This window comes from Mirounga angustirostris, unplaced genomic scaffold (genome assembly GCF_029215605.1).
Source record: "Mirounga angustirostris isolate CCGP_5_RB_7025 unplaced genomic scaffold, mMirAng1.0.hap1 SCAF_17, whole genome shotgun sequence".
Lineage (NCBI taxonomy): Eukaryota > Metazoa > Chordata > Mammalia > Carnivora > Phocidae > Mirounga > Mirounga angustirostris.
In genome coordinates, this window is record NW_026991725.1 from 21,645,567 (window position 1) to 21,668,709 (window position 23,143).

General features: G+C 52.4%; 1 protein-coding gene across 2 annotated transcripts; it reads right to left on the reverse strand.

The window, feature by feature from the left end:
• Positions 1-11,500: 11,500 nt before the first annotated feature.
• TMEM92 (transmembrane protein 92) lies at positions 11,501-16,881 on the reverse strand. Of its 2 annotated transcripts, XM_045888095.3 has the most exons (5): positions 16,686-16,874; positions 13,827-13,852; positions 12,660-12,734; positions 12,297-12,492; positions 11,501-12,069 (listed from the first exon to the last, which is right to left on the reverse strand). In XM_045888095.3, the coding sequence occupies exons 1-5, from the start codon at positions 16,752-16,754 to the stop codon at positions 11,953-11,955; spliced, it is 483 nt and encodes a 160-aa protein (XP_045744051.1). In that variant the 5' UTR covers positions 16,755-16,874; the 3' UTR covers positions 11,501-11,952. The 2 variants fall into 2 exon arrangements, with proteins under 2 accessions (XP_045744051.1, XP_064438220.1); XM_064582150.1 differs by lacking the exon at positions 12,660-12,734 and having other exon boundaries at positions 16,686-16,881.
• Positions 16,882-23,143: the final 6,262 nt, after the last annotated feature.

Sequence of the window (23,143 nt, forward strand, 5' to 3'; positions counted from 1 at the left end):
CCTTTTCCCTTTGTTCTGCCGATAGGAGGAGGTACAGAGGCATCTCCCTCCAACTGAGGGCTTTGGAACTCTCCTACAGGCTTTAGAAATGTCTCATGACACTGCAGTAGGAGCAGCTGGGCAGAAACACATGGGAGATACAGTCTGGAAACTCAAGATTTAATTCTAGCCCAGCCACTCACTCACCTCGTGGCCTTTGGGATGTCAGAGCCTTTCTCAGAATCTGTTTCTTCATCTGTAAAATGAGGGAGTGGGTCCAGTAGGTTACTCTGGGCTCTTTGGGTTGCAAGTGACAATAAACCAACTCACACTAGCTTGAGCAAAGTGGGGACTATTAGCTATTGGTTGCCAAAGAAGAATGAAGTAGCCAGGCTATGGGAAGGCAGCTGGACCTCAAGAACAAATGGAGCCGAGCATTTAATGGTCATCAGGACTTTCTCTCTGTCTCCTGTCTCCATTTTCTTTTGAATGTTGACTTCTCTCTTTCCTACTCACCAGGTTTCTTCACGTAGCGGCCAACATGGGCCCCGTGGTTCCAGGTCCTCCAGCTAACAGCTGAGCAATCCAGAAATTAGAGAGACAGCACTGAATTTCAAATCCAAAATTCTCATGGGCCCAGACTGGATCAGTGCCCACCCTGAACTGGTCAGCTGTGGCCAGAGAGGCAGAGCCACTTAGTGAAAAAAATGGCTGCTTCCTAGTCTCACGGTGATGATGTGAATGGGGAAGGAGGTGCAGGTGGAGACAGATTCAAGAAAATCTAGGGGATGGGACATATGGGAAAATATGCAGTATAATAAATTTGCAGTTTGTTAATGAAAGTTCTGTTATTGCTGTGTCAACACAGCAAAAACTGTTCTCTTGAGTCTCAAAGTTCTTAACCACCTTTGGTCTGAGAAAATGTTGGCAGGAAACTAAGCAAGTTTTAAATAAGTTATTGGTCAAATCTCAGCTAACACAGCTGATTTTCTCAAACGGATACAATTAAAATATAATCCTGCTGAGAGGATTCTGGGAAGATCATGGAACAGGAAGCAACAGAAATCTATCTCTTCACCTAGACAACTGGGCTGCCAACCGCTGTCTGATGTAACTGTTTTGGAACTCTGGAGTCCATTAAAGGCTTGTAAGTTCCAGGGGAAGGCTCAGGCAGTAAATTGCAGTTAATTTCAGTCAATTTCAGCTCTTAGCACAGTAGCAGCTGCTCATCCCCACCCCCATCCAGGTGGCAGGCAGCTGTGCATGTGTTCCCAGAGTGGCTTGCACACAGCTTGTGGGAATCCCGGTGGGCAAAAAGGACCCTGTCCTCCAAATATCAGAGATCTGTGCTCTGACTGCTGATTGCTGAGTCTGATCTCAGAGGCACAAAGAGGGCCCCTCCTAGTAACACAAAACCTACTAAAATGAAATCATGAAGAAGTAGAAACTTTGAATAGATCTGACTAGTAAGGAGTTTGAATCAGTAATCAAAAATCTTCAGGCAAATCGACAGATGAATGCATAAAGAAGATGTGGTATATATATACAATGGCATAGTATGCAGCCATCAAAAGGAATGAGATCTTGCTATTTGCAATGATGTGGATGGAACTGGAGGGTATTATGTTGAGCGAAATAAGTCAAACAGAGAAAGACATGTATCATATGACCTCACTGATATGAGGAATTCTTAATTGCAGGAAACAAACTGAGGGTTGCTGGAGTGGGGGGTGGGGTGGGAGGGATGGGGTGACTGGGTGATAGACACTGGGGAGGGTATGTGCTCTGGAAAGCACTGTGAATTGTGCAAGACTGTTGAATCTCAGATCTGTACCTCTGAAACAAATAATGCAATATATGTTAAGAAAAAAAAAAGAAGAAGGTAGCGGGAGGGGAAGAATGAAGCGGGGGAAATCGGAGGGGTAGACGAACCATGAGAGATGATGGACTCTGAAAAACAAACTGAGGGTTCTAGAGGGGAGAGGGGTGGGAGGATGGGTTAGCCTGGTGGTGGGTATTGAGGAGGGCACATTCTGCATGGAGCACTGGGTGTTATGCACAAACAATGAATCATGGAACACTTCATCTAAAACTAATGATGTAATGTATGGGGATTAACATAAGAATAAAAAAAATCTTCAGGCAAAAAAAAAAGCTCTGGACCTGATGGCTTCACTGGTGAATTCTATCCCATACTCAAAGAATAACTAACACCAATTCTTCTCAAAAATTTCCAAAAGCAATGACGAGGAGGGAACACTTCCTAAGTCATTCTCTGAAGTCAGCATTACCCTGATACCAAAGCCAGACAGAGACACTGTAAGAAAACTACAGACCAACATCTTATGGACATTGATGCAAAAATCCTCAATGAAATATTAGCAAACTTAACTGAGCAGCATATTAAAAAGATTTTACACCACGACCAAGTGGGATTTATTCCTGGAGTGCAAGGATACATCAACATATGAAGATGGATTGATGTCATACACCACATTAACAGAATGAAGGGAAAAACATACATAATTATTTCTGCTGTTGCAGAAAAAGAATGTGACAAAATTCAACAGTTTTTCATGATAAAAACCTGCAACAAATTGGATTAAAGGAAACGACCTCAGCACAATAAAAGCTATATATTAAAACCCACAGGATTCACAGAACTAGAACAAAATGATCCTAAAATTTGTATGGAACCACAAAAGACCCCAAATAGTTAAAGCAATCTTGAAAAAGAAGAGCAAAACTGGAGGCATCATAATCCCAGATTTCAAGATACACAACAAAGCTGTAGTAATCAAAACAGTAGGGTAGAAATAGATCAGAGGGACAGGATAGAAAGCCCAGAAATAAACCGATGATTATATGGTCAGTTAATCTTTGACAAAGGAGGCAAGACTATGCAATGGGAAAAAGACAGTCTCTTCAACAAATGGTGCTGGGAAACTGGACAGCAACATGCAAAAGAATCTGGACCACTTCTTACACCATACACAAAAATAAACTCCAAACGGATTAAAGACCTAAATGTGAGGCCTGAAATCATAAACATCCTAGAAGAGAGCATAGGCAGTAATTTCTCTGACATCAGCTGAAGCAATGCTTTTCTAGATATGTCTCTTAAGGCAAGGGATTAAAAAAAAACCTATTTGGATTACATCAAAATTAAAAGCTTCCACACAGCAAAGGAAATAATCAACACAACAAAAAGACAACTTACTGAATGGGAGAAGATATTTGCAAATTACATAGAAAATAAGGGATTAGTATCCAAAATATATAAAGAATTTTACAACTCAATACCAAAAAACCAAAAAATCCAATTAAAAAGTGGGCAGAAGACATGAACAGACATTTCTCCAAAGAAGACTTATAGATGGTCAACAAACACATAAAATGATACTCAACATCATTAATCATCAGGGAAATGCAAATCAAAACTATGATGAGACATCACCTCAAAACTGGCAGAATGGCTAAAATACAAAACCCAAGAAACAACAAGTGTTGGCAAGGATATGGAGAAAAAGGACCCTCATGCACTGTTGGTGGGAATGCAAACTGGTGCAGCCACTGTAGACAACAGTATGGAGGCTCTTTAAAGAATTAAAAATAGGGACGCCTGGGTGGCTCAGTCGGTTAAGCGTCTGCCTTCAGCTCAGGTCATGATCCCAGGGTCCTGGGATCGAGTCCTGCATCGGGCTCCCCGCTCTGCGGGGAGCCTGCTTCTCCCTCTGCCTCTGCCTCTCTCTCTCTCTCTCTCTCATGAATAAATAAATAAAATCTTTAAAAAAATAAATAAAGAATTAAAAATAGAATTATCATAGGATCCAATAATTCCACTACTGGGTATTTACCCAAATAATACAAAAACACTATTCACAAGAATATATGCACCCCTCTGTTTATTGCAACATTATTTACAATAGCCAAATTATGGAAGCAACCCAAGTGTCCATCGATAGATGATAGGATAAAGAAGATGTGGTATAGACACACAATGGAATATTACTCAGCCATAAAAAAGAATGAAATCTTGCCATTTGCAACAACATGGATGGATCTAGAGGGTATAATGCTAAGCAAAATAAGTCAGTCAGAAAAACAAATGCTATATGATTTCACTCTTTTGAATTTAAGAAACAAAATAAATGAACAAATAAAAAAGAGACAAACAAAAAAACCAGACTCTTAAATGTAAAGAGCAAACTGGTGGTTACCAGAGGAGAGATGGGTGGGGGGATGGTAAAATAGGTGAAGGGGATTAAAAGTGCCAAAAAACCCACTATTACATTGAGGCTTTCTTTATACTGAAGCTTGGGTGGTGATGTCACAAACACAGAATTGAGTCTAAATTTATAGCTGCATCCTGAAATGAAGTATGATGCTTTTGTTCCTTTTATTGTCAAATAGTTTTATCAAATCAGTTGAGTTTGGGAAAAAAAGAACCCACAGGGAATATCATATTCAATGGTGAAAGACTGAAAGCTTTTCCTTTAAGATCAGGAAGACGTCAAGGATGTCTGCCTTTACCACTTCCATTCAACATAGTACTAGAAGGTCTAGCCAGAGAAATTAGGGAAGAAAAAGAAGTAAAAGGCACCCAACCTGGAAAAGAAGTAAAATTATCTCTGTTCACAGATGACAGGATCTTATACGTAGAAAACCCTGAAGATTTCACAAAAATGATTATAACTAATAAAGGAATTCAGCAAAGTAGCAGGATAAAAGTCAATACACAAAAAACCGGTAACATTTCTATACACTAGCAATGAACAATCTGAAAAGGACATTACAAAAACAGTTCCATTTATAACAATATCAAGAAGAATAAAATACTTAGGAATTAATTTAACCAAGGAGGTGAAATACTTGTACAATGAAAACTACAAAACATTCCTGAGAGAATTTAAAGAAGATATCAATAAATGGAAATACATCCCACGTTCATGAGTTGGAAGACAAATATCTGTACTACTCAATCTGCAGACTCAACACAATCCCTATAAAAATCCCAATGATGTTGAGGCGCCTGGGTGGTGCAGTTGGTTAAGTGGCCAGATTCTTGGTTTCAGCTCAAGTCTTGATCTTAGGGTCGTGGGATGGAGCCCTGTGTTGGGCTCAGCACTTAGCATGGAGTCTGCTTGGGACACTCTCTCTCCCTCTCCTTCTGCCCCTCCCCCTGTGCTCACTGTCTCTCTCTCTCTCTCTCAAATAAATTTTAAAATCCCAATTATGGTTTGTTTTTTGTTGTTGTTGTTGTTTTCAGAAATAGAAAAACCCATCCCAAAATTCACACAGAATTTCAAGGGACTCTAAAGAGCCAAAATAGTCTTGAAAACCAAGGACAACCCTGGAGAACTCACACTTCCTCATTTCCAAACCTACTACAAAGCTATAGTCATCAAACCAGTGTGATACTGGCATAAAGACAGACATATAGACCAATGGAAAGGAGTAGAGAGCCCAGAAATAAACCCTCACATACAGGGTCAAATGATTTTTGAGGAGGCTGCCAAGACCTTTCAATGGGGGAAAGGATAGTCTTTCAACAAATGGTGCTGAAAAACTGGATCTGCACATGCAAATGAATGAAGTTGGAGTCATACTTAACATCATGTGCAAAAATTAAGTCCAAATGGAGGAAAGACCTAAATGTAAGACCTAAAACTGTAAAACTCTTAGAAGAAAGCATAAAGAAAAAGCGTCCCGACATTGGCTTTGGTAATGATTTCTTGGATAGGACTTTAAAGGTACAAACAACAAGAGAAAAATAAACAAAGTGAACTTCCTGACAATTAACATTTTTTGTGTATCAAAAGACAATATTGGTTCTCCCTCTCCCACTCCCCCTGCTTGTGTTCCCTCTCTCGCTGTCTCTCTCTTTGTCAAATAAATAAATAAAATCTTAAAAAAAAAAGACAATATTGGGAGGCACCTGGGTGGCTCAGTCATTAAGTGTCTGCCTTCAGCTCAGGTCATGATCCCAGAGTCCTGGAATCGAGCCCCACATCAGTCTCCCTGCTTGGTGGGAATCCTGCTTCTCCCTCTCTCACTCCCCCTGCTTGTGTTCCTGCTCTTGCTATCTCTCTCTCTGTCAAGTAAATAAATAAAATCTAAAAAAAAGAGAAAATATTGGGGTGCCTGGGGGGCTCAGTCAGTTAGGCATCTGCCTTCAGCTCCAGTCATGACCCCAGGATCCTGGGATCGAGCCCTGCATCCGACTTTTTGCTCAGCAGGGAGCTTACTTCTCCCTCTCCCTCTGCCTGCCACTCCACCTGCTTGTGCTCTCTCTCTCTCTCTCTGTCAAATAAATAAACAAAATCTTTTTTTAAAAGGAGGAAAAAAGAGAGAGAAAAAAGAGACAATATGTCTCTATGTGTAAACACATAGGCACACAGATAAATAAGAGGCTTCCAGTACTGGGAAGCATGGTAAGGAGGAGAGTGGGGCGCTGTGAGTGTAACAGAGTGGGGTGGTCAGGGAAGGCTTCTTGGAGAAGGTGACAGCTGAACTGGAATGAAGATGATGAAAAGGTGGCCGCCATGTGAAGAGTGGGGGAGAGGCTAAGGGAAGGGGGACAATTCTAAGCAGAAAGGCCATCAAAGGCCCTGAGCCAAGCTGATTTGGGACAGTCAAGGCTCAGAGAGAGGGAATGCAGTGAGGAGGGAGGGGGAGAAGAGGTGATTTTGGAGGGTATGCGAGGGGCCACACCTGGTAAGTCCTGCAGGCCACAGTCAGGGATTTGGAGTTTATTCTGACTGCAGTGGGCAACCAGCAGCAGCTTCCAAGCAGGGGAATGAAGTGTCCTGTTTGGCTTTAGAAAGATCTCCCTGACTTCAGTGTGTAGGATGAACAGCAGGGGCAAGATGGACGCAAGAGCAGCAGAGGCAGGATGCCAGTTGGAATGTCACTGGGATGGCCTAGGCTAGACTTGACCATGTCTCAGGCTAGGGCTAGAACAGTGAAATGGTGAAAAGTCATATGGGTCTAATTTGGAGGCAGGATGAGAGGGTAAGAGACAGAGGGAAGTCACAATCACTGGTTTTTGGCCTGAGCAGTGGGCCGGCTGCCATCTATCTATTTAGGGTGGGACAACTTGGCAAGGACTCGGATTTGGGGCGGGGTGGAAGGAAGTTAGAACCTAGCGGCGGCTGTGGTATGTTCCTTCGGTGTCCAAGTGGAGGTGTCAGGTAGTTGAACAGAAGTTAAAGGCAGAAGTCTGTAGTTCAAGGGAGAAGCCTTGGCCAGAGATGAAGATTTGAGATCCGTCGGACAGTAGATGGTCTCTGAAGGCACAGAACCGGATGAGAGCCACTACGGGAGGGAGTGAAGATAAGGACGGAGCCAAAGTCAACTTGGGTCCCTCATGCCAACTATCATTCAGAGATGGTGGAGGAGGAGGGGAAAGCGAAGGAGCCCGAGAGGGAGCTGTGGGCGAGTAGGAGGAAACCCAGGGAGGGTGGTGTTAGGAAAGTCCAGAAAAGAAAGTTTTTCGAGAAGGAGGAAGCAACCAACTGTGTCAAGTGTCACGGACAGACTGAGTACATGAGGCTAGAGAATTGACTTTTGACTTCGGCAAAATGTAGGTCAGTGGTGATGTGGACAAGAGCCACTGCAGGTCAATGACGGGGACAAAGGGCTGGCTGGAGCAGGATGGGATGGGGTGGGGGAGGGCCATGGAACAGCAGGCCCGGGAATGAGGGTCTCAGGGCAGGGCTTCTCTAAGATGGGCAATGAGGCGTACTTATGCCCAGAGGATAATGACAAAGGTCCACTCATGAGGGAAAAATGGCTGATGCAGCATCACTTTGGGAACCAGGTCCTGAGAGGGTACGAGGGGTGGAGCCCAGCGGGGGGATGTCAGGTGTCAGGTGGTTCTCCTGTGACTGTATCCATTTTTGTCTCTGAAGTCTGTGGCACCATCACCAGCTGAAATTGAGGCTGGGGGTGTGGAAGATTCAAAGAGAGTAGAAGGTATAAATTGGTCATCTCAAGAGTGAGGATGGGAAACTTCGAAGGCATGTTGGAGGAGTTGAGGGCCCGCTCGGGATCTGCAGTTTTGATTCTAAAGTGAGTCCAGCGGCACAGCTGTGCTGCTTCTTGAGCAAAAGCTGGACCCAACCAGAGTCTGGGGTTTTGCCGGGTGAGAACGATGGATGGAGAAGGGGGTCGAGGCGTTAGAACCAGGACAGTGATGATCAGGCTGGATCAAGGGCTCCAGGCTGGGTAAGGAGGCCAGTGAGGACGTGGTGGATGGCACTGCAGGGGGGCTAAGCCTTGGAGGGCTCCTGGGCTCAGAGAATTGCTGCCACAGGGCTGATGCAGTGTCTGAGCTGGAAGAAGAGGAGGTGAAGTTCAGGGGGCGGGAGGTTTGAGGGATGACACGCGGGAGTGTGTGGCTGATATGGGGGTGGAGGCAAGGCTGTGGCAGTCAAGGGGGATCCTGAATTCTCTTACCTCCTTAGCCCTCCCCATGTGGGGGTCTGACAGCTACATCCTACCAGAGCTGGAACGGGGGACATCTTCACTGTACAGAGAAACTGAGACCTGGAGATGCCGGGTGCAGAAACTTCCAGGTCGGAAGCCAGTGTTCTGAATCTCAGCCCCAGAGTGAGGGGAGATTCTTGTTGGTGTCATCCCTCCCCGCATCCCCCAGCCTGCCCCCTGCCCCGTAGCTTTCCCCTGCACTCCCCATCCTCTGGGGAGAGTCTCCTGCAGACAGAAACCCACAGCCACAAGGAGCGCCTTCTTGTTAACCACACCCCACGGGCCCTTACAAACGCCAGTGGCAGATCTGCACACTTGTTCTGTCGTTCGTTCTCCCACTCAGTTAATCATTCGTCATTCGTTCATTCATTCGTTCGTTCATTCATTTGGTGATTCTTTCACTTGGTTCAAGCTGTTAAACCAAGTGCAAAGGATGAGCTCTCAGTCACTGTGAAATTGTCATCCACCCAACCAACCAGCCAGACGCCCGGAGTGCCTGCCAGTCACAGAGCTGCATTGGTTAACATGTGGGCATCACAGGTCCTCAAACGTCTGGCGGGTGTCCAGGCTTTCCCCCGCCCGCTGCCGATCTCGTCCCTAACTGCATACGTCATATGTGTGCCAAATGTCGGAGCCCTTCCCGCCTCTCCCTCATAGCAGGGCTGATAATATATGAACAGCTGTCGGTCAAAGTCCACAAGGTGAGTCTTCATAAACTTCTAAAGCTGCCTCTATTTCCATTATTTTTTTTTTTTTGATTCGAGGAAGCAATGCTTGCTTATTGTAAAAAAATACGACAAAGCATACAAAGTAAAAAACCTCCCTTACAATTGGCTACCTCCGTCCCTCCATCCCACAGTGCCAACCACTGTTAGAAGTGGGGCAGTGGGTGTGGTTTGGTTTGTATCTTTCTAGATCTTTTCTATACATTTGCAAAGGAAAAAATATATATATATATTGGGACGCCTGGGTGGCTCAGTCGGTTAAGCGTCTGCCTTCAGCTCAGGTCATGATCCCAGAGTCCTGGGGTCGAGTCCCACATCGGGCTCCCTGCTCTGCGGGGAGCCTGCTTCTCCCTCTGTCTCTGCCTCTCTATCTCTCATGAATAAAATAAATAAATAAATAAATAAATATAAATATATATATAAATATGCATGATCGAGTATGTATTTACAAATTGAGATCATAAGCTATTATTCTGCAACTTGCATTTTCTCTGTGACAGTAGGTGATGAGCGTTGTGACAGGTTGGTGCTGCAGATCTCCTTCATCCTCTTTAAAAGTTGCACTGCATTCACACTATGGATGGACCTGGCATATTTAATTGGCTCCCGTCAACGGACACGTAGGGTGTTTTGATTTACACACCCCCCCCCCCAGCTACAATGCTGCAATGGACATCTTTCTGAGTTCCTCTGTCTGAGCTTTTCTGAAGGCTCATTCCCAAAAGTGGAACTGCTGGGTCATGTGCATTTTCAATTTGAACGGCTACCCAGTGCCAGGCAGAGTGCCCAACACATAGTAGGAGCTTTGTAACATTCCGTGGCAGGAAAGGATGCTGCTAGATTGCCCTCCAGAGTCACACTATTTCCCCTCCCACCAACAAGCAGAGAGACCTAGAACTGGCGGTGTCTGCCACCAGGTCCCAGCAATGCTGGGTTTCAGGATGACCACTGACTATCTCTCCAGCCACTCTGCTGCTGTGGGGGGCTGAAAGGCCTCATGCCATCTTTGATGAAAAGAAGGTGGCGTCCAAGCTGAAGGGGATCCTCCTCCGGGTCTGCAAAGCCCATTGCTTAACGTCCTCCCACCCAGGTGGGTGTTTCCCCAGCAAGGGCAGCATCAGCCCTGGGACTTCTCTACCTGGGGACAGCCACACTTGCACAAAGCAGACCTATCTTCCTTCTGCTCCTCCAGATCAATCCCTGAAACTCAAGGGAAACTTCTTGTGACTGTGCTCATTCTCCTAACTGCCAACTCTGACACGATATTGTCCCTAACTACTATTGCCCCTCTGGAGCTCTGTCCCCAGCCCCAGCCAGGCAGCCCCCGTTCCTAGCATCTTCAGGGCTGGCTGTGCCATTTCCCTGCCCCTGGCCCTGCCACCTGCCTGGGTGGTGATACTCTAAGGCTGGGTATTATTAAGAGAGTGCTGGAGGAGGCATTCCCACCCGCACAGAGGGCCAGTCCTACCTCCGATCTTCCCAGGAGCTTCGGCCCGTGTTGTTGCTGTGCCCCCTGTCTGGGAAGGAAGGCTGGGCTGGTGGCATTCGTGGGCTGCAGGGGAGCAGGGCAAAGGCAGGGTCATGGTGGAGGAGCCCAGCCCTGCCTGAGCCCCAAGACACCAGCATGGTGAGGGGGTCTCTCATTCTGCGTTCCCCATGCAAGTCCCCCAGCTCCACACTTTGCTGCAGGCCCCATGGGGACTGATGCCCCCATGAAGACTCTCTCCCATCATTCAACAGTGAATGCTTCTTTCCTCTTAGGGGTTAACCCCACAGATGAGCTCGGGTGGGAGCGCCCGGAACCAGAAGGGGCTGGAAGAGTAGGGAGAATCTGTCCTTTCCTCACTTCCCTCCAGGAGACTCCAGGGTGGGGCAGATCAAGGTCTCCGGAGGTCCTGCCCCATAGATGGCCAGCCTCCCCCACACCCCTCTCCTTTGCCCCCTTCCCACCGCCATGGTGAGAAAGGCAGGGAGCTAAGCTCCACATCCCCTGGGCAGAGCAGTGGGAGGATGGGATGGGGAAGAAAAGAACAGTCACTCTCACACCATCCCTAGTTCCCCGTCCAGGCTCTTTAGCACCCTGAGCCCTGAGTCTGGGTCAAAGCATCTGCAAAGATTCTCCCCCAGAGAGTGGTTCACAGATGTACCGTCTGCCCAGGCTCATCATCAACACATCAATGGTGGGATTTTGGGTGCAGTGACCTACCCCCGCCACCCCCCTACCATCCCCCAGCAGCGCCTGGGCTCACTCCCCATTACCTCCCCACACAGCCAGAGGCAGACTCTCAAGTGACAATCAGCTAAAATTTAGTGAGGACACATGTTGGGGGGGGTACAATGGGGTCTTCTCTATTCAGGTAGACCTCAGAGCCCATGCAGTCCAATCTCCCACGGAACAGGAGTGCCCTTTAGAATATCTCGGAGCTGGCTGTCCAGTCAAGATGTGTATACCCCACAGAAACAGGGTTCTCAGAGCAGCCCATTCCACCGTCAGGCACCTCGGGTGTTGACATGTTCCTCCTGGCAGCCTCTGATGTGGATGGGGTGGGGGTAGGGGGGACGCTGACCCTCCAGACCAGCTCTCAGGATGAGAGCAGCTGGGGTGGAACCGGGACAGGAAAAGCAATAAGTTAAAACCAAGAACAGCCCGAGACATGGCAGGATAGGTGGGGGCATCACAGGGGTCCCAAGTCTCTGGCTTAATGGAGGCGGCGTTGGAGAGGAGGGGCTGACGCTGAAGTTGCAGGCAGGTGGGGGCTCAGAAGGCTGGGTTATCGATGCCCCTGGGCTGTCGGTGCATCCCAGCATATTCTTCGGGACTGAAGCTGTAGGGAGGGGGCGGCTCCGTGGGGGGCAGGACAGGCTTCAGAATAATCTGCAGGGAAAAGAGGGGACACAGAGACTTTTCAGGGCCCGGCACCAGCCATCACCACCCAAGCGCTGGCTGGACAGGGGCGACCCAACGGTGGCTGCAGAGCCCTCTCTAGGTCCAGAGTCCTGGTGTAAGGAGGTGTAACTGTTACCTGTTGCTCGAAAAATCTGGACAATAGGGAGGTAGGACCAGCTGAGGAACAGAGCAAGGAGTGGGACGGGGATACCCACCTCGCTGTAGGGGGGCGGGGGCTCAGAGGTGGGCGTCCTGACCCTCTCTGGGGGGGCAATGGAGGGCGGCTCCGGGGGCCCCTGGTGATCCACTGGGGGGTCCTGCTCCTGATCTCCACAGCTGCGACAGAACCGCTTAGCCAGGCAGCAGATGCATAAAAGGGGTAGGATGATGAGTAAGGTGATGACGAAGATCCTGGGATGAGGAACCACCGACATCTCCCTGAGTCCCTGGGCTGTCCCCACCGCCCCTCCCACCCCAACCTAGACCAGCCCTTGGGCAGGAAGTCCCGGTCCCCGTCCCCCCCCACCCCGCCCCCCGACGAGTGTGGAGTGTGCTGGAGGAGCTGGCCCTGGGCTCACCTCAGGGGACCAGAGAAGAGCTCATACTCTTGGCAGCAGTTATCACCACAGCATTTGAATCCTTTGGGGCAGGTGCTGGGGGGGGGGGGGGGCGGGCAAAGAGGGTCTGTTGGTCCCAAGGTGGCAAGAAGATCCCACCCTCCCCAAAACTCACCCATATCCTCAGGGCAGGAGCCACGCCCCCGCAGGGTGGGGAGTAGGGGCCCTCCTTGGGCCCTGTGGGCGAGCTGGGGCTGGGACCCAGGAGCTGGATTCTAGGCTCATCTCACTGCTTGTGCCAAGTTACACTCCTTTCTGGGTCTCACTCTCCTCATCTATGAAATGGGTGTAATGAATGTCCTGTCGACTTCACTGGGCAGGTGTGGGCGCGGCGTGTTGCAGTGGCTACAAGAGCCCTCGAAGGAGATGGACAGGGAAGGGGGCAGTGGGAGCTAACTCGAGGGGCCCTTGGTTGGCGCCCGTGGACTACGAGGTGGGAAGGAGAGGGTGTTCCTGGAACATCCAGGGCTGACTTGATGGAAACATTCGTCTGCTCAGGGACCACCCCCCTCAGCCCCTCCTCATCGCGCTCAGGCCTTTTGGCATTTATATATTAAGATCGACACAGGCCGGGGCACCTGGGTGGCTCAGATGGTTAAGCGTCTGCCTTCGGCTCGGGTCATGATCCCAGGGTCCTGGGATCGAGCCCCACATCGGGCTCCTGGCTCAGCGGGGAGTCTGCTTCTCCCTCTTCCTCTGCTTCTCCCACTGCTCATGCTCTCTCTATATATATATCTCTGTGTCTCAAATGAATAAATAAAATCTTTAAAAAATAAATAAATAAATAAATAAATAAATAAATAAATAAATAAATAAATAAAAATAAAAAAAAAGATCGACACAGGCCGTTTGCACGCCCCACCCCCCGGGGGGGGGTACCCTCGGAGGAGAGACGCCTGAGACCCAGAGGGCCGAAAGAGGGGCGGGGATTAGACTTCAGACACGCCCACAAGTGCGGCTCCGTCCCGCTCGGCTGGAGGAAGTGGGCGGGGAGTGGGGGAGTGGGAAAACCTCCTTGGCTAGAAAGGCAGTGGTGACTTTCTGCACCTCCCCCATGAAGGCAGACAAGGAAGGACTTGGGGTGTCTCCTCCCCAGACTGGACGTTATAGCCCAAATCCCAGACTTACAAGAAGAGTCCACATTTGGCTGCAGCCTGTGGAAGAAAAGAGGCAGAGGTTAGGGGGATCATAAACCAGGGGGGCGGCATCTCTACCCACCTGCAGCCCCGGTACCTGAGAGCCTGCAACGGGTTCCCAATGGCCCAGCATCCTCCCCTGAGCCTGCTGTCCACCTCACTCCAGGTCTGTGACTGGAGCCCCAGCTGACAGCGGGCGCCCCCCAGCTCTCCTTTCTCTCCACACACCAGCTCACCCCCAGACCTGTAAGCTCACGCTTCTGACCACCCCTCCAGTCTGTCTCCTTTCCATGCCTCACCTACAATCAGGGACATCAGCAACTCTCTCCTGCTCACCCCAATCACTCCCCATACCTCAGGCAAGTTCCTATCCAGCAAATCTGATCATCCAAAAATTCGTTGGAGGCCCCCTTCAGTGGCTCCCTGGTGCCTGGACCCCCAGCGACCAGCCTCTTTACCCCTTGCCCTCTTGCACACGCACCCCCTGGGAGTTCCCTGAACACTCCTGGCTGTTTTACACCTGTGTGCAAGGGCAGGCCCTCTTCCTCCTGCCTTCATCCTTCATGGTCTGCCAAACCCCCATTCATCTTTTGGATCTCTGCCTGGGGTGGGGTGGGTGGGTTCCTTGCTCTTGGGAGCCAGGACTCTCCTCTCCGGGCCCAGCTTCACCCTCCCTCCCTTCCTCTTCTGCACCAGTTCTGCAGGGAATCTAGGGTACTGGTCCAGAATTTAACCGGATGAATAGCAATGATGTGTATAAGCCCTGCTTGGAACATTCTTACCCCAGGTATCTGCAAGGCTGGCGCCCGCCCCTCCCTCTCTGCCCATCTTACTGAGAACTACATCTACTCCCCCACAGCACCCCTCACCACGCTTTTCTGCAGCTCCTACCCACATCTAGCATACTATATGTTTCCCTTTGTCTTGTTCATTGTCTGTCTCATCAGAAGAATGTAAACTCCAGGAAGGCAGGCATTTTTGTCTGTCATCACTGGTGAAAAACCCAACCACCACAATATTTGCAGAATGAATGAAAGAGCATTCGCTGATTACCCAGTTTCATTTCCTCCCAGACAGTGGGGTGAGGGGTCTGGGGTGGGAATGCAGGGGTGGGAACACGGGAGGGAATGGGAGGTTACCTGTCACTCCGCCCCAGCCTCGGGGGACGAACAACGGCCGCCTTCGTCCCCCTAAGAATAAGATGCCAACTTTGGCAAGACTACCACGTCTTCATACCTTCACTTGAAATAACTCAATCACCTTTCAATTACTAACAACAGTAAAGCCAAGAAAACCTACGACGACAGCCAGTAACAGGTGGGCTGATTCCGCTCCACCTGGCTGATTCCGCTCCTCCTCCCTGCCACAAGCCTTAGCCCCTGGGGACTAGAGCAGGAATGAACCCCCGAAACCTGGCCCAGCAAGGGTGGGAGCTTCACAGCACACAGAGGCAACTGCAGAGAAGGGGACAGGTCAAGGGGTCCAGGCACTCAGGGGCACCCTCTCCCCGCTCTCCAGGCCCCCAACTAAGAAGGACTGAAAACGAACAGCTTCAATAAATTAATCCTGAGTTGTGCTGTTTGGGAGGGTTGATCTCCAAAATTCTCTTCCCCCGCTTTAACTGGGGGGTGGTCTTGTCTGCAGTGGCTCAGTCTGAGTTTTATTGAGCGTCCGTGTGGTCATGGAGAACCGCAGCTTACTGACCCGTGCAGCGGGGATATATCAGCACCTGCCGCCTGAAGTCGCTGGGAGCAATCAAGAGGATGCTCAGCTTAGTGCTGGCACCACCAGCTTGCCTAGTGGCTAAGGAGTAGCACCAAGGCTTCGGGAGCAGAGTCCCGCGAGGCAACACAGTCGTGTGACTGTGCCCTGTTCTGGGGAGGGGGCCCGGGATGTCGCACTTTTTTTTTTTTTTAAGATTTTATTTATTTATTTGACAGAGAGATACACAGCGAGAGAGGGAACACAAGCAGGGGGAGTGGGAGAGGGAGAAGAGGCTTCCCACCAAACAGGGAGCCCGATGTGGGGTTCGATCCCAGGACCCTGGGATCATGACCTGAGCCGAAGGCAGACGCTTAACGACTGAGCCACCCAGGCGCCCGGGATGTCGCATTCTTAAACAGAAGGGAAAAATCCCTGTTCTAGGCCCATGTGAGTTGCCAGCATGATCTCCCATCCCAGGACTGGACAGATCTCCCCCAACATTTTGAGAGTTTAATGGAGGAACGGGAGGAATGAGGGGGCGCATAAAGCCTGCGCCCCGGTGAGAATCATGGACTTCAGAGGTCAACCCAGCCTTGGGTCAAGCAGCCAGATCAAATCCTGCACAGGCTGGAATCCTACTCCCACTCCCAGGAGGGGTGGAAGGAGCCTTCTCTCCCCTAAGGCACAAGCTGAGACACAGTCTCAGAGAGGGCCAGAGCTTCCTCCAAGGTCACCCAGCACTGGAGGAAGAGAGTTAGGGTGACAGGCTGGTCAGGTGTCCAGCCCTCAGTCCCCGCTAGTCCCCGCTTTCTGACGCAGCGGGAAGAAGCGGGAAGGACGAGCCCAGGCTAATAGGAGGGTCAAAGTCCCCACTCACAGAGAGGCACTAGGTGTCAGATGGTGGTGGGCGGGGGCCGGGTCCCTACGAGGTCCCCCCCGCAGGCGTAAGAACCCAGGCCTTCTCAGGGCCTCCCTCCGCCGCCCCCACCTCCACCTCCCCGGCAAAAAGAGAAAGGAAGTCGCTAATTGCGTACAGTCACGAGGAAATCCTGACAATGGAAGGTGGTGACCGAGCTCCAGAAGTAGGCCCCTGACCCACAAGGGTAGGGCCCTGAAAGTTCTATAGCTTTACCTCCCAAGCGCTCACCTGTTGGGGGCCGGCCAGCAGGCCGAGCAGCAAGGTGGGTACGAGGCCGGGGACCCAGGTGTCGGACATCCTGGCACGGGGGCCAAGGAGCTTCCGTGTGTAGGGGGAGGAGGGGAGAGGCGGGGCCGCGACCTCTCCCACGTCTCTCCACCTATGGGGCCCCGCCTCGGGATGGGGGCGGAGCTTATGCACCCGCGAAGGGCCGGACTTGGGGCAGGAAGGGGGTGGGGAGGAGGGGGGAGGAGAAGGGAAAAGATCGGTATTGGGTCTAGGGAGTTGGGAGGTAGAAGAGATTAACTGGTAAAAAAAAACCCCAAAAAACAAAAACAAAAAAAACGTGGGGTCAGTTCTAGAGCTACTCCTTGCCAGTACCCGCTCCTCCACCCTTAAGTGGCCTCGGGCTTGAGGGAGGCAGTGCTGCGCGGGGCTGGGAATGGGGTGGCGGGCGCTGAGGGAAAGGATGCGGGCAGAGCGAGCCGCCCACTGCAAGCCCCTTCCCATCTGGGCTTGCGGGGCACTGTGGTTGAGGGAGAGGGAGGGGGAGGCCCGGGAGTGGATTGAGGGCATTGTACAGGGGAGGGGGGGGGTCACCTTTTTTTTTTTTTTTTTTGGCCAAGAAGAGAGGGACTGACGGCCTGGTTGATTTCAGGAGCACAGCATTAGTACATTCGTGTCCCCCCCAGGGTCCCCTGCAATCCTGGGAGGATGTGTTGGTACACTGCCTCCATTTGCCTCTAGGGGAAATTAAGGCCCAGGGTTCAGAGACTTGCCCCCTGGCTCGGCAGCTGGGGGGAAAAGCGGAAGCTAGGCGAGCAGGGGCGCGGCCGAGCGGGCCCATCCGGATTCCTGGAAAGACCCCGCGGAGGCGGTCCCAGCTGGGAGGGCCGGATTCCGACCCTCGGCGGCCGCGCCCCAGCCCTCCAGGCGCGCTGTGCTTCCCGGATCCGGCCGGCAGGTGGCAGCATCGCCCAACGCCGGATTCCCACGGAGCCGGGCGGCGCGCCGACGGGACCTGGGGCCGGGTCTCCCCGCGCTCCCGCTGGGGGAGGGAGCTGGCTGGTGCGCGGGGTGGAAGGCCGCCCCGGGGCGGGGTGGGGGCCATAGGCGCCGGGCGAGAGCCAGATGCCCAAACGCGGAGGAGACGTGTGGGTCCCGTGCCGGAGCTGGAGAGATGGAGCCCGGACCCCTGGGAAGGGGACGCAGGGGGGATGGTGGGTGGGGTGCTGCTCCCGGCCCGGGGAGACAGGGGAGGGCTCCCGGAGAGGCTCAGCAACCAGCTGGTTAGGCGTCTCTTGCCGCGTCTCAAATCTGACTTTGCCACTGAAAAAGATCCCCAACTTAGTAGGGATGGACCGACTTCCTCCTCTGGCTGTCTTTTCTTTTTCTCTCACCGCTTTCTGTTTATCTCTGTCTTCGTCTCTGGCTTGTGCAACCTCTCCTTGTCTCTCCCCATTCCTCCCGGTCCGTCCTCCTGTTTGTTCTCCCCATCGCTGTGTCCACGCGGTTCCTCTCCATCTGCGTGTTTGCTTGTTTTCCCTTCTCTGTTGTGAATCACTGTCTCCCTTGGAGTCTGTTTCTCTGTGTGTGTGTTTCTATTTCCTTTGTCTCTGATTTGGTCCTGTGTCTCCCTGACTGAATTTCTCACCGACTCCCTGGTCTCTCTCTGTTCCTCTTTCCCTGTCTCTGTTTCTCATTATCTGTTGGCCTTTTTTTTGCCCCTAAGGACAGAATCTTCCATTCTCCTGATCCAAGTGAAATCAGTGTCTGGCCGCACAAAATGGCCTCTATTTCCAGTTCCTGGTGACTCTGAGTTTGGAGAAGATCATGGGCCTCTCTTCCCTCCTGCCCATGCAGCTGGCTCTGGCCCCAGCTGGCCCTTCTCCCAAGGGGGTTAAAACAGAGAGTGCTGGAACCTTCTCCCAGCAACACCCACACTGCTGTCTCCTTGGTGAGGCTGCTGCTGACTTGGGCTTCCCTCCTGCCCCTGCCCTGTCGCACCAACACCCATGGCTGGGATCTCCTGCCACCCTGCGCAGACCTGCAGTCCTACAGAGACGTGGCCTTTAGGGGAGAGGAAGATGGGTGAGCTTAGGGGAAGAGGGTATCTTGGGGAGTGAAATGATGGAGCTGAGAAGGGGATGGAGGAGTTTGAGGGGTGGACGTGGAAGGCTGGGAGGACTGACGAGGTGAAGGGACCAGGCAGGTGCCAGGGCCCTGAGGAGGGGCAGGTGGAGGGCAGGAGGCTGGCATTACTCCCCTCTGGCTCTCTGGCACCCACCTGACACAGATCTGTTGTCCGTTGCCAGACAAAACACAGGATACCCAGTTAGACTGGAGTTTCAGATAAACTGAATAATGTTTTAGTATGAATATATTAAATATTCCCATGCAATATTTGGAACATACTTACACTAAAATTTATGTGTTGCTTATCTGGAATTCGAATGTAACTAGGTGTCCTGTATTTTTATTTGTTAAACCTGGCAACCCTACCCATGTTCCTAAAAATGTCATAGACGCAGACATTTGAGAACAGCTACTCCATGCCTTGTCCCACATCTCCCCAGGGGGAGAGGGAGGCTCACGGGGCAGAGTCCAGAGAGCCCCTGGCACCTGCCTCTTGGTCCCCAGTTTTTTTTTCGTGACACCAACCTGCCTTTCTCTGCGCCTTCCTGCAATTGGGGACAGGGTGAGGGACCTGGAGGTGGGCGGTCCCAGCTCACTCAGGCCAAGAACACCAAACCTCACTGTCAACATCCATCGTGGCTCCCGGGGCCCCAGCATTCTTGCTGGGTGAGGTCGGGGTAGGGGGCACCGTGGGGGCCCAGGCCGAGGAGACAGGGGACATTCTTGTCCGGAGGCAAGGAGTTCCTGCACAGGGACACCATCTTCTGTCTGACACTGAATCTGGCTACGGAGGGAAGTGTGAGTATGCACGGATGTGTGTGCTTAGGCACGTGGGAGGGGAGGCCCAGGGGCCTCAGGCAGTCCGTGGGTCCCTCTAGATTCCGTGCCAGATTCCATCTGGGGTTTCCCAAGAGCAGCGAAGTCGGAATGTCTTCATACTCGCTAGCTGCCTCCCCATTCGCCCAGTCGCTGAAGAGTGGAGAACGAGCCGATTGTCTGCATCCTACGAGGGCCCAGCTGCAAGGGTCCTGAGGTCAGCTGGTCCACTTGCTCCCTTCTTAGAGAAGCCACGCGGGGCCCGGAGGGGTGGGAAGGCCAAGTCACAGGGGACGCTGGCGCTGAGTCAGGACCAGAACCATGCAGGCCTCACGACCCCACACCCACAGGCAGCCTCGGAGGAGAAAGCTGCCTGCTTGCTGCGGTGGAGGGAGGGACTCCTCACAGGGGGTTGGGGTGGGGGAGGTCTGCCCAGTCCTGAGTGAGCGGAAGAGCCAGGCCGAATTCTGTGCCTCTCAGGCCCTCCCCGGCGCTGTGGTGGACGCTGATATCCATAATGACTTATGGCTGTGGGGCTGGATCTTTCTTTTCAAAGTCCGAGGAATGCTGTTCTGCCTCAGCCCCGCTCTGCATACAGGGAGGGACAGTGTTGTGTTGGTTAAGCGTGTCCCTTACTGCGGTGCGCTGTGTGATCTTAGTCAAGAAACTCACCCTCTCTCTGCCTCTTAGACCCTCTGTGGAGGGCGTTGGGGGTGGAGAACACCACCTCCTTCGTCACAGGGGGTCATCGTGAGGATGACATAAACTGTCCAGTGTTGGCATACGGTGATGGTAAATAAATGTTAGCTTAATCATAACAAGCAATAAATGTTTAACTCCCGGCAGAGGAAAGGGGCCCAAAGCTCCTTCTCTCCATTTCACGTTGAGGCTGAGTGAGGTGCCCAGGAGTGATGGGCCTTGCTTCCGTCTGAGACCCTCTCTCTGGATGGGCCCCTGCAGCGCAGCCCCCTCTGCTGCGCCTGAAGTGAGTCTGGGCCCCACGCAAGGGCCAGGTAAGGGAGGGCAGGGCCCGTGACTTGCCTCAGAGAGCGACCTGGTGTCAGGGAGCCACGGGGGACCGGTTGTAGCGGTGGTGCTGGGACCAGAGATTTGAGCAATTCTCTCTGTTCCCAGCTGTCCCCCGCTTCTCCGCTTCTGCTCTCCCCCTGCCGGCTGAGCACTGCCTGCGTTGGCTTCCTGGCGGGTGCCCCCCTCTCCCTCAGGCTCAGAGCCTGGGTGGACTACGCCTGTGCTTGTCACAGGTGTCTCCCCTGTCACCGCCTTCATGCACAGTGGCTCCCCCACCTGCCTTGCAGTGGGTGCTCTCTGTGTCCTGCCAGCCACCCAGCAGACCCCTGCGGCCCCCCTCTTGCCCTTCTTCCCCCTGCGTGGGCAGTTCTCCCCACCTAGAACGCCTGTCCCCAGGCCCCTCCCTGAAACCTAAGAAATTCTCACACATTCTTCAATGTGAGAGGCTCAGCTCAAGTACCATCTCCTCCAGAAAGCCTTCCAGGATTCAGATCTTCACACCCAGGCCTTTCCTCTGGGCCTCTCGGCTGGCCCTGGGCCATTCTCCCTAGAAGATGTGTATACATGTTCTAGTGTTCCCACCAGGCTGAGGGGGCTGGCCCAGTTCTGATTCATCTTTCATTTCCCCATGATGCTTTGTCCCAAGTAAACACTGACTCTGTTGTCACTGAATTGAAACTGGTTGGGGGCCTCCCAGGGTCAGGGGCCTCCCAGGGTCAGGGGCCAGATTTCTCTGAGGAGATAGGGAATGAATTCTCAAAATCCTTGGTTGGGTGGGGGGCTCTCATTTTGGGGGGGGGGTTGTCCCAGGCTCACTGGGCTTCTCATCTCCACCGGCTGTGTGTTTTGGGGAAATCCATCTCTTCTGCTTCCCACCCCCGCTCAAGTGGACACATACCCTCTAAGTGAGTAAGATGTCTCCCTAGGGATGGAGCAACTCCTACGGAGCGAGCTGCAAGGAATGCTTGGCTCACTGTCCACCTTCCAGGAGGAGGCAGGATGCATGTTGAGTTGCCAACAGGAATTCTTGGCCATGGGACCAGGATCTGAGCCTCCTTCCCAGCACTGCTTTGGAAACTGAAGTCCACCGGTCCCTCACTCATTCTCGGGGTGATGGGCACGGGGTGGGGAGGTGACTTCTAGAGTTGATCCCAAGTCTGAGCCACCAACCTGTGGGTCAGGAGGGTGGAGGGAGGCGGGCCACCTGACAGTTAACGCTGCAGGGAGCTTATTATCCTAATGAGCGGCTGGAGGAGCTCCACTAACACTCACCTTCCCAGAGGCTTAGCAGAGACAAAAAACGGCATTTGGGAGCCATTATCCTTCCAAAGTGTAGGTTTCCGGGGCACAGCCAGGGGTGGAGAGAGAGAGAAACACCTCCAAGAGGTGGGAGAGAGTCGGGGCAGGGGTGGGGTGGCAGGGCAGGGGGAGGTTGATCTAGCGGGCTGGCAGCTGGAGCAGAGCCGCTGAGCCCCAGGTGGGAGCGGCTGAGGCCAGACCACCCCCCCCACCCCCCCACCCCTTGCCAGCCCTGGTCCCCTCTCTCTGGGGCTCCTTCTCCCCAAGGCTTCCCTGCCCCTCCCCTTCTCGGCAGCCCCACTCCCACCCTCAGCCTTGTGTTGACTGTTGTAGAGCCCTGTAGCCAGAGGGGAAAAAAAAGGGGTTGGGAATCCCCTAGTATCTCCCACTTTCTAGCTCTGCTCTAGTTGACCCCTTGAAAGAGGACCCTCCTGCACCCTGCTTGTGGGTGCCTTTGTGTCAGATCCAGATGTTACGGGGCATTGTAGTCAGACTTCAGAAGAACTTCCCAGTCCCAAAGAAGATGGGAGTTCCGGCGGCCAGGGAAAAGAGGAGCCCCTCCGCGGGCTGGGCGCATCGGCGGGAGAGCCTCTCATGGGTCTGGGGGCTCAGGCTGAAGTGCAGAGAACACACGGCTTTAGACACCCCTGAAGCGGATCACTTCTTAGGGACCTGGGGGTCAGGCAAAGAATGAGGGCAAGCAGAGGGGCGGCAGAAGTGAGGTGGGCAGAGGTCACATTCTTCCGCAAGCCATAGCTCCTCTCAGTAGCCACATCATCTGGCCCCCGGCCCAGGGCAAACTGGGCCCCAGCTGTGTGCGCGCACCCATGTGTGGGCGCGTGCAGTGGGTCTGCCTGTGTGTATGCACCCCTCCCCGCCTCCCCTGCTGATGTGGTGGCCCCCCTCCCCGCCTTATCACCAGGCCAGCCGTTAGGGGGCGGCCTCCAGGATCCCCCTCACCCCAGTGGACCTGTTAGCACCTCCTCCCTCCCTTGTTAGCACCTCCCAGCCCCTCTTCCGCCTGCGGCCCCTGCCATCCCTGGAGAGAGGCCCTATGGCTTGCAGCCCAGTTCTCGTCTTCCCACTCCTCTTGGGCTGCTATTTCCCTTCTTCTCCCAACGCTGAAGCCCCCTGCCCTCTCCATCCTCTCTCATCCACGTGGAGAGGTCCCTTCCCCGAACAGGGGA